Below are 11,000 nucleotides of genomic sequence, written 5' to 3'. Positions count from 1 at the left end.
AAGTTAGCCAGAATGATCAAGAATGTTTAGGAGGATTAAGAACAGTAATGTTTTTCCATTTACCCTTCTTCTTTTTTCTTTTCTTCTAAAGTTTAATATTATGCGAGAATCTCTACAACTTTGATGGACATTCTGTTACACCATGATAAGGTTTGAAAGAGCACCTCTTTTACTGTAAAATCCTTGAACCTACTGTGTCACCCAGTCTCAATTATGTTTTGGGCAAAATATGCAGTATGGGCAGTATTTTGGTTTAGATATTCCCAAGGGCTGTAAAAATTAAAGAAATCCAATAATTGCCTGCAAAATAATTTTACAACACATGATGTGCCATTTTATTTGTAAGGGTTACTGTTAATTACACCATTCTTCACAAGCATCACCTAATTTTTACAGAAATAATTCTATATGATGATGAAAAATGAAAATTCTTTGGTTTTGAGGCCTTTATTTTAGGGTCTCACCTTAAAATTTCTTCAAGGGATTTCTTTGTTCAGCCACCCCAAAATTCATTATTTGTTATGGGGTTACTGAAGGTTAAACTTGGTGTGAGCATTTGAAGGATTTAAAAGCACAGCATCCTGTAGATGAAATGGAGCAATAAAAAAATTACATGATTACTGAATCAATATTATAGTTTCCTGTATGCTGAATTCCTTCATTTATGGTGAAAAACGATTGTCTGTTTACTTCTTATCTTCTGCAAATATCACACCTGTTTTTTCACCCCTCCTCTTGCCCCCTCCCTTTGAATCTCCTCCCCTGTGACAGAATCAATTGCCTCAGTGGGTATTATAAAAAGCTGAGTTTCCAGTGGAGTTCGCATTCGCCCACCTTAGCCACCATGGGGCTAAGAGCAGCCAGCGTCTTCCTCCTCTGGCTGGCTCTTTCCTCTGCCAGTGAAATAAAAAAAGGTAAGCTCTAGAGATGAAATGGTAGCAGATTGCCTCCTGGCAAAGAGGAAGACTTAAAATATCGCTGCGCAGCTAGAAGGAGGCTGTGCATTTAAATAATGCTCTGGAGTTTTAGGATGCCTTCAATTGCTTAAGCTTTCAAATACTGAGGCTGCATTGCTTGGACAAAATTGGTAGATCCTACTTTCTTTGAAGAGATTAGTGCCTATCTCTACTGTATTGATTTCTAGTTTGATGTCCTTGGAAAATATTTTCAGTGTTGCTTTTCTTTCCATGCATTGAGTCTTTACTAGGTATGGCAAGAAAGGAACTATAAGGCAAGAAAGGAACTGTAGGACTTTGAGAGGTTCATTGTTAAAGTAATGAAGGAAGTGGATGATTGTGTCTTATGTTACTTTGGAACAACATAAATTTTTCCTCAAAAATGAATGTCATAACATTGAAAAAAAGCTTATTTTGTCATTTAGGACATTTTTAACCCTTTTGCAAAAGCTCTAACTTACTATATTTGCTATCAAATTTGAAGTGATGGAATGGAGCACTCATACTGAAAACTGCTTTTTAGAGGAATAGGTGATTAATTATATCCAGTGATCAAGTTTGGGCTATTGGTCTGCTGTGTCTTGAATTCAGCAATGGGAGGAAAGCTGAACTTGCATTTGGTCTTTCAGTTGTGACCTCTGAGAGGATCTCTGTGCAGCCTTCCTTCTGAGGAGGGAAGTGTTCCAGCTTGGCTGGATGTATCTGGTATGATTGATACCATCAAAATACAGTAACCTAGGGGTTTTCTTAGCAGTTTTGCTTTCTCATGTTAAATGCTGCAAGAAAATCTTGTGAAATGTTAAGATTCCCAAGAATGCTCAGCTTTTATGATTCAACTCTGATCTACAGTATCTGGAGATTGATCAGATATTGTTGTTAATTTGTATTTTTTGTTGGTATAGATGGCAGGGAAAGGAACAAATAATCTTCATATTTTGCTATTGCAAAAACTTTTTTTTCCCCTCCTACCATGGCATCTTCTGAAAAATTTCTGTCTTGCAGTAATAGAAATCACTACTGCTTTTAGGAAAATAAATATTTCACTGAAATCTCCTGTTGTGCATAAGCCCTTTCATAACCTTTAAACTATTAGCCTTCCAGAGTAGGTAGTACTTTCTTTCCTACCTGTTTTATTTCTAGTACATGTTGCAACAGGAAAGAAGATGTTCTTGGAAAAATTTAATTTTGCTAAAAATAATACTGTGATTCAGAATAAAATCATATGCTTGGCACAGAAGCCAAGTTAGAGGTCAGTATTTTTTCCCCACTTCATGCAGATAAGTTCCTTCATCTCAGTGAAAATTATAGAAGGTACCCTGGTCTCAGAATTATTTGTTACGGTCTTATTCTGCTTTTGAGATTTCCATATTTTCTGCTGACCTAGCAGATCCTTGATCCCGCTTGAAATCCATGGAATCACTGTGAACATAATTGCAGGTGGTTCTTACTGTAAAACGGAACACTTACCATTTTTCACACTAGATCATTTCTTGCACTTCTTTTCATCTCTATTTCTTTTTCATCACTTAACAGGAAGGACAAGAAGCCACGGCCACTATGTCTGCAGCACTTGGGGAAACAACCATTTCAAGACTTTTGATGGAGACGTCTACCAATTCCCTGGCCTTTGCGAGTATAATTTTGTTTCCGACTGCCGAGAGGCTTACAAAGAATTCTCTGTCCACATCCAGCGTGCTCTCAACAGCAATGGCCATCCTGAGATCCAGTATATTCTGATGAAAATCAAGGATATAATGGTCTACCTCAAACCCAACCTGGTTGTGGTGGATGGGCGAATGTAAGTTCCTTTGCTATAATGGTATTCAGAGAAATACCTGAATATATATACCTGAATACCTGAATATGCCTGGGAAGATAAAAGCAGGATTGATTCTTTACACAACTGTCTGTGTGCCATTACAGAAACTGCTGCAAAGCATTTCCACAGACAAACAAACAAATAAACAAACAAAAAAGCCTTTTGAAATTCAGCATTAAAATTGCTTTGGGGAGGGGCTTTAGTACTAATTGTCATTTCTACACTGGCATAAGGAGTTATTTAAATACAAGTCAGGAATAGGTTTGACCAAATTGTTCTTCCAGTTGTGCAGAAAACAGTGCAGCTCATGAGCCAGAATTTTCACTGGCTTAAAATGACGTAGATTCATTTGTTTAATGGCATCATCTTGTGTTTACCTTAGCAGATGGTCTAGCAAATCCTTGAAAAGGAAATGCATTTCTCTGGGGTCTTCTCCTCTTATTTTCTGACAGAAGAGAGGTAGTTTTTTCTGATCTTCATACATAATTCTTAAAGATCTGATGGCCATTCCTCAAGGGAGTTTAACAGATAAAACACAGGTCAAAATTCACACCAATTTATCTGTGGCACTATGTACTTTTTCAGACTAAGCAGTGTTATTTTTCTCCTCTTATAGCATGATTACACAAGAAACTCATCTGACACCATTACTGATGCTAAGTAGTGTCTTAACCTAGTCTTTCCTATCATTAGCTTATCCTTGTAGTATGTGCCTTTATACTCTGAATCTAGTGAGGAAACTCATGAGTTAATTAGTATGTTTTAGCATAATTGAAAAAAAGAGAACTTTTTAATTGTCATTGGAGAACTCAGTTTTGCCCAGAATTCAGCTTTTGCTCTAAAGTTTGGAAGACACTGCAATGAAAATATGTTCAAGGATTGAAAGTAACATTCGGTTTTCCAAATATCATATTAGAATGCATAATAAAATGACAGAAAGTTACAAAAAAATGCAATATTGCCTCAAATTGAAAAAGCTCTTTATTGTGCACTCAAGTCTTAAAAGAAAACTCATTGAAAAACAAGTTAGAAGTCCCTTTAAAACTGTTTCTCTTAAACAAAGCCATTTTTGTCTTAGATAGATTTTATGGTCATAAAACAGCAGATCCTTGCCAAACTGGTTTTTGCTGCTTTGAGAATTTTTTTTTTCGTAGAACCTAATTTTCCATATTGCTTCTGAAATGATAAATTATCTATTGTCATGCAAAATAGCATTTCACTGTGCTGAAGTGAAAACTGTAAAGTAGAAAAGTATATCGATTAGCCTTCAGGTACCTGATCCACTGATTGATTGAATGTCCTACTATTAGGAAAAATGATAAATATTCCATGCTGTGATAGCTAAAAGCTGAAAAGATGTCCAACATTTTATGTTTCCCCTCAAGAAACATAATCCCTCCAGACTTCATTGTTTGTTGATGAACAATGCAGTCAAAAGCAGAAATAATGATCTCTGAGTTTGCACCTAGATGTGTAAGTCATTTGGGCATGTTAAAAAATGCCTGACCTAAATAGCTGTAAAAAGCCCAGTGACAGAAAATCAGGAGATAAAGTTCTCCCAGTCAAGAGACTAGTTAAGAGATGTGCATACACATGCATGAATCTTGATGGATAACAATTACAATGATAATCTATAGAAAATGAACCAGTTATTTTGACTGGACCCCAGTTTACATTACTTCTGTTTGAGCAGACTCTAGTTCTCTGGATTTTATAGGATAAGACTGCCTGCCACAATTCTTTTATTGTTGAATGAAATTCAGCACTTCAGTTTATTTGTAAGACAGACACAAATTGTTATCACACAAAAATATCTATGCTTAGCCCTCTGCAAAGTGTCTTTTGTCACCATTAACAAGCTCAGTCCTGTCCGCTTAAAACTAACTAACTACAGAAGAGCTACTGAATTCCTCTTAACATGCTCTTTTCTTTTGAAAATTTAGTTGGCAGTCCCTGTAACTGCCTGTGCATTCTGAACTCTCTCTTAAAGAGGCAGTTCCTTGCAATGGAACATTAATTCTCTCTGAAATGGTTATGAGATATTTTGGTAAAGAAACATTGTAAATTATGTTGTAGCTCATTTCATTGATGTAAATTATTAGTGAATATTTGAATAATAACACAATGATGATGGTTTTTCTTTGATTAATTTGAAGACATCTGACATTTTGGTATTTTTTAAGTTAAAGAGACCAAAGTGTTGGCTAGGCTTTTCCTCTGAAATTGCTTTGCCTTTTAAATGAGTTTTTCCAATGAGTTATTGTCCTGAGTGTCAGAAAGGGAAGACTTTATGCCTCATTAAAACAAGGCAGCCTGTGCAGTTAGAATGAGGTAGTCAGACCAGTTTCTCTATTCCTTGGGGTATTTGGCTTATTACAGACATTCATGTCAGCCCTTATGTTTCCTAACTAATGCAAAGTCTGTGATTTTCTTCCTAGTGTGAAGACACCTTACTACACCTCTGGTGTCCTCATTGAAAGCAATGAAATTTACACCAAGATTTATGCCAAATTAGGCATGGTTCTGATGTGGAACCAGCAGGATGCCCTGATGGTATGTATGATCAAAGTATTTTTAATTGGTATTTCCTGGGTTTCCAGGAATATTTCTCTATCTCAGTAGGAAAAAAAAAAAGGAGGGGGAAAAAAGGAAGAAGAAAAAGATAATTCTTTTGTGGTTTTCCTTTTTCTTTTTGTTATTTAGGTGGAGCTGGACAACAAATTTAATAACCATACCTGTGGTCTCTGTGGGGATTACAATGGCATTCAAATCTACAATGAGTTCATCAAGGGAGGTGCGTCATCCCACCATGCTGACAGTTGTCCCCAGAGATAGGCTGACAAGTCCTGTGCATAGAAACATCACAGGAGAGCAAATTTCACTTGAGAGGTTTCTGTGATTGCCCCAGACTAAACATGAAGTTCTAAGTCTGCATTCCTGGAATTCCTGCATTCTAAGTTTATTCTGTTCTGGATTAATCTTTTTGTTCTTTACTAGCCTTCTTTTCCTGTTTCCTCTACATTTTTAAGCACAGTTAGACATCATTCAGAGCAGGTACCTGTGTCTAACTGGCATATTTGATACCATAGTGACTGCTTCCTTTGATCAGTAGAGTTCCAGAAATCAGGTGCTCCTTGTCAATTTTTGGGGCTCTGCAAGTTCTCTTTCTGTTTTTTTCTCATAGATGCAAGCTACAACTCAATTACATATGGGAATATGCAGAAGATCAGCAAACCCAATTCCAAATGTGAAGATCCAGATGAAACTCAGGCTCTTCCAAGCTGTAATGAGCATGTAAGTATTTCTTGTGGTGAAATTCCTTGACATGGACACATGGAGAGATCCTTGTGCAACAGGGAGTTAGTTGCAAGGAGCTGGGAGGACTGTCCCTTCCAGGATATATGGTTACTTTTCCTAGCTGTTCAAAAGACAACAGGTTTTTTTTGTAAGATAAGAAATGTCCAGAAGCTCAGATACCTGTAAATCTCTTAATCATTATTCCTCTTCCTCATCAGCGCGACGAGTGTCAGAGGTTGCTGACTTCCCCTGCATTTGCTGATTGTCGGCTGCGTCTTAATTTGGAAATGTACATCCAAGCCTGCATGCAGGACAAGTGTGCCTGCAAAGGGAAGGACGACTCCTTCTGCCTCTGCAGCACCATCTCCGAGTATTCCCGCCAGTGCTCGCACGCAGGCGGCCGCCCAGGAGAATGGAGGACACAGAGCTTCTGCCGTAAGCAGCTACACAAATTTTACAAAGATCCAAAGGTTTCATGCATGTAGCACCATGAAATTTAAATTCATTACTTCTTTACAAAGCTGTTGGCATGTATTATAAATTTCATATCAGTAGTGCTAAAAATATTATGGTGTCCCTGTTTTCTTCTTCTGTTACTTTTACTAAGAAACATTTTTCAGCAAATTCTGTTCCCATTAAAAACCTGAGATTTGATGTTGCAGGAGATGAGAATAATTTTATCTATTTGAAACCAAAATAAGTAAATATAAAAACAAGGGAAAGCAGTTCAGATTTAGAAAAACATGCTTTGCCATGTAGAATGTGGCTTGAGACATCACTGACTTGAAGGGAGTAGGGTGTGGTTTCTCAGGAATGATGGACTTAACACTCAAATAACTCCTGGTGTCTTTCTTATTCTTTCAGCCAAGACCTGTCCTGCTACCATGGTCTATAGAGAAAGCAGCTCACCCTGCATGGATACATGCTCACATCTGCAGATCAGCAGCCTTTGTGAGGAGCACTACATGGATGGGTGTTTCTGCCCTGAAGGCAAGTGTCACTCTAGCTGTTGTACCTGGGACAAAAGCAGGAGCCCTAGCTAAGGAAGTCATACGAAAATACTACATGTAGTCAAATTATATCTTAGAAAAGAGTTGTGCTACTCATTATTTTCCCCACTTGAGGAAAATAACTTTAAAATTTTCTAAGGAGGTAATAATTGATTGATTAATTAATTAATTTATAGTTCAAACATATTAACACAGTGACAGGTAATAGACCTGCTTGTTAATTCTCAACAGGTGGGTTTTTGATACTATATAGTAAATCCTGCTTTTTAGGTTGAATAGTTCTGAGACAATGGACACCATTTGCCCAGAGAGTAGCAGTGATGGACAGTGAGTGAAATTCTCAGGCTTGCTGTCAGCCTTAGGAAAGATTACAGTGATAGTCTTCACAGCCAGAAAGACTAAGAATCTAAACATGTGTCATTCTCAGATTTTTCTTATTTGCTTGCAATAACCTTTTAATCTGTGTATAGCTATACAAATGAAGAGACTTGAATTTTCAAAGCTGAATCAAAGTGTTTTCCATCTGTCTTATATTTACAAAAATTAGAGACAGTATTCTTCAAAGTTTAGATAATCTCAGCCTGTGTGGCAAATTAGAGTTTTTCCTCTGTGGAAATTGCTTATTTGAAAAAGAGCTGGAATAGTTATGTTGTATTTTATAATGTTGTATTTTATAGGAACTGTGTATGATGATATCAGTGAAAAAGGCTGCATCCCTGTTAGCCAGTGCTCCTGCAAACTTGGTAGAAAGACTTATGCACCTGGAGAAAGCATTTCCAAAGAATGTGAAGAATGGTAAGGATCCTGGTTGTTGTACACCTTTCTTTGAATGATTGTAAATGGGCCTGCATTTTTCAAATTTCCACATTATCACAGGAGATGTTCTGAAAACTCTCTGAATTTAATGTTTATGTTGTGTGTCTATAGAACATAATTTCTGGTAAGTTTCTATGGCATATGTCAGATTCTATGGCATATGTCAGAGGGAAAATCTCAAGGGAATGGTCAAGGATACAGTTTTAAAACACCTGGAGATCGCTTGCTGGTTGCCAAATATACAGATACTTTCAGTGCTCTCAGCTCCTGTAATAACTACAAGTATTTTTTGTATTATTTGTCTGTCTGTAGCACCTGTAATTCAGGCAGATGGACCTGCAAAGATCTACCCTGCCCAGGCACATGCTCAGTGGAAGGAGGTTCCCATTTTACCACCTTTGATGGGAAGAAATACACCTTCCATGGAGACTGCTACTATGTGTTGGCCAAGGTACTGTGTACAGTGGGGATATTCTCTTGTAGAGTAAAACAGTGTCTGTGGGCTGATGTGTATCTGCTGGGAGTTATTGTTCTAGTCCACTTCCATTGGGTGAGGGAAGCTGAAATGCTGGAAGTTGTACTAGAAAATTCAGGGTTTAGCTGTAATTGCCGTATGGGGAAGCTGAGGACTTATTGCAATGGGTGATTAACTCAGTGAGATAGAAGACTGCCTATGCTGTCATTATCCAGTGAAGTCCTTTGTATGTAAGAAATAGAAAGGTCGCAGGATAAGAAGTTCTTGGCCACTTCTGTAATAGCTATTTCTGAGTGTCAAAGTCAGGTGGGGAAAAGAGGTAGGCAGCTGTTTCATTTATCCCTAAAATATCTGGTGTCCGTTTGTCCGTTGTGGAAATCATCTCATGAGAGTTTTAATATGACTAATGGACATTTCTTTCCCTGTGATTGTAGGGTACTGCAAATGAGAGTTATGCTCTCCTGGCAGAACTGGCTCCCTGTGGCTCCACAGACAAACAGACCTGCCTGAAGACTGTTGTGATGTTAGTGGATAACAAAAAGAATGTAAGTGCTGTTCTGTGGACTCTGCTAGATATGTTGAAAATTAACATATATCCCTTATGTGAGTGAATACTTTTTTCTTCTGGAGTCATTGTTGTGGATAGATAAGGAACCTCAGACAGGCTGACAAACAGCTCAGGTTTCTGCCTCGAGAATTCAAAATAAACCTAAACTTAAGAAAATATGAGATTCAAAACAACTGACATTTCCCCTTCTTCTTTGCTCTGTGTGATATGATTTTTCTCACAGAATTCCAGGTGTCTGGAAGGAAGGGTACCTATTCTTCTCCACCTCATATTTTTTTCTTCACTCAGATATAATTTTATAGTTCTAATTGAATCTTTTTCAGAAGAAATCCTATCTTTAAATGGTGATACAATCCAACCTTCTCAAATACTCACTTTAGTAATCTCTTTGTTTATGAGAATATATAGACTATACATAATTTACTTACATATACACATGATTTTCCTCACATATTTATGGACTTCCATGTCCTTGACAGTATTACTAGAACATAAGAGGACCAAATCAAAATCCAATAGTTTTATGTTTTTGTATGTAGAGTAGCATTTTTTGAGGAAGTTTAATAAACTGCTTTCTTACCATGTCAGAATCATATTAACCATCACACAGAAGCTGTAGCACATGCTTTAACAAGGAATAAGAACTTTCTACAGATCCTGAAGACCTAATATTTTCTTCTACTTGCTGAAACCAAAGGGCCCAATATAAATGAGTTTTGCATTTCATTATTGCCATGAATTCTTGTAGGCAGATGTAAGAGAAACACTGAATAGCAAGACAAAACCTGAGGCATAATCTGTAGGGCTGCTGCCATGTTCAATTTTCAGACAGATTTTTCCTTTCAAAAATTTGGAGTTCTAGACAGAGCCTAAACGTGTAAATGTCCTTGCTGTTAATCTTCTTTGTATTTGTAAAATCCTAATTTTCCTCAGTCCCTGGAACCTCATTGATTCCATTTGCTGTTACACAGGTGGTGGTTTTCAGATCAGATGGCAGCGTGCTCCTGAATGAGATGACAGTGAATGTGCCTCATGTGTCAAGTAAGGGACACAGCCTTGTATGTCAAGTGTCACACACCTGGCTTCTCATGGAGGGGTGTATTTTTATAGAGGCAAAAGTGGAAGAGGGGTATTTAGCACTTTCCAAACCTGGTAACATGGTGTGGGCATGCCCATTTGATTCTGATCCCAGAGACCAGCCCTTTAAGTAGTCAATTTGTTAAGTCTGTAAGCACCAGCATCATATCTAATTGGCCAGTGATTTTTAAAGGAAAAAAGGTATTAATTCAATCCTGATCTCAGAGATTTCATGCTGGGTGATACATGAGAATCTAATAAGTGTTTCTTTTGGCAGCCTGTGTGTATTGGTTCATTACAACAGTTCATGTTTTGTTTTTCAGCCAGCTTCTCAGTATTCAAGCCGTCTTCCAACTACTTTGTTGTACAAACTCCTTTTGGGCTTCAGATGCAGATCCAGCTGTTTGGAGTCATGCAGCTGTTTGTGACTGTGGATCAATCAGTTAAAGGAAAACTTCAAGGCAAGTGTCTATGCAAATGGGAAGCAAAGTCATGCTGTTTCACAGCTGAATAATCTGTATTCTTTATATGAGTGATAACTCATGCTACTTGTAATTTGAGGGGAGAAAACAGAAAGAAAATTGGCTCAAGCAAACTAGAAATGTGGTTTTATTTTTTGATATTGAAATGACCTATCATTGCCAGTACATAGGTGTTTCTTAGAATATTCCCTACTTTTGTATTTGGTCTAATTTTAAACTATCCACAAAAACAGGTTTTTGGTGTACTTTGTGGTTTCAGTATCATCAGAAAGCATAAAAAATTTGGGCTAGAGTAGTAATTTCTTGAAGCACAGATACCTTCATGGTTACTATTCTTGAAGATGTGGAAGATTTAAACCAGGGCATCTAAAACCACAGTATTTATACTATGCATGAAATTGATGTGGAATAATCATCTGTTTATAGTGGTCAGTTGTCCCTTTCCTTTGACCATTCAGTATGAGACTAAGTAATGCTTCTGTGAAATTTTTACCTTGTTC

The 11,000-nt window shown here is 37.3% G+C and overlaps 1 protein-coding gene across 1 annotated transcript in view; it reads left to right on the top strand.

The window, feature by feature from the left end:
• Positions 1-844: 844 nt before the first annotated feature.
• The window catches only part of MUC2 (mucin 2, oligomeric mucus/gel-forming), a 56,092-nt gene continuing 45,936 nt past the window's right edge, over positions 845-11,000 (top strand). Inside the window, exons 1-12 of the mRNA XM_066552530.1 lie at positions 845-914; positions 2,490-2,754; positions 5,214-5,328; positions 5,479-5,569; positions 5,960-6,069; positions 6,291-6,507; positions 6,937-7,062; positions 7,760-7,877; positions 8,211-8,349; positions 8,808-8,918; positions 9,913-9,982; positions 10,342-10,479. Coding sequence (XP_066408627.1) covers positions 845-914; positions 2,490-2,754; positions 5,214-5,328; positions 5,479-5,569; positions 5,960-6,069; positions 6,291-6,507; positions 6,937-7,062; positions 7,760-7,877; positions 8,211-8,349; positions 8,808-8,918; positions 9,913-9,982; positions 10,342-10,479 — 1,570 coding nt within the window. The remainder of the gene's footprint in view (positions 915-2,489; positions 2,755-5,213; positions 5,329-5,478; positions 5,570-5,959; positions 6,070-6,290; positions 6,508-6,936; positions 7,063-7,759; positions 7,878-8,210; positions 8,350-8,807; positions 8,919-9,912; positions 9,983-10,341; positions 10,480-11,000) is intronic.

The sequence above is a fragment of the Molothrus aeneus genome, chromosome 6 (genome assembly GCF_037042795.1).
Source record: "Molothrus aeneus isolate 106 chromosome 6, BPBGC_Maene_1.0, whole genome shotgun sequence".
Classification (NCBI taxonomy): Eukaryota; Metazoa; Chordata; class Aves; order Passeriformes; family Icteridae; genus Molothrus; species Molothrus aeneus.
This window is presented reverse-complemented; position numbering and strand designations above follow the sequence as displayed.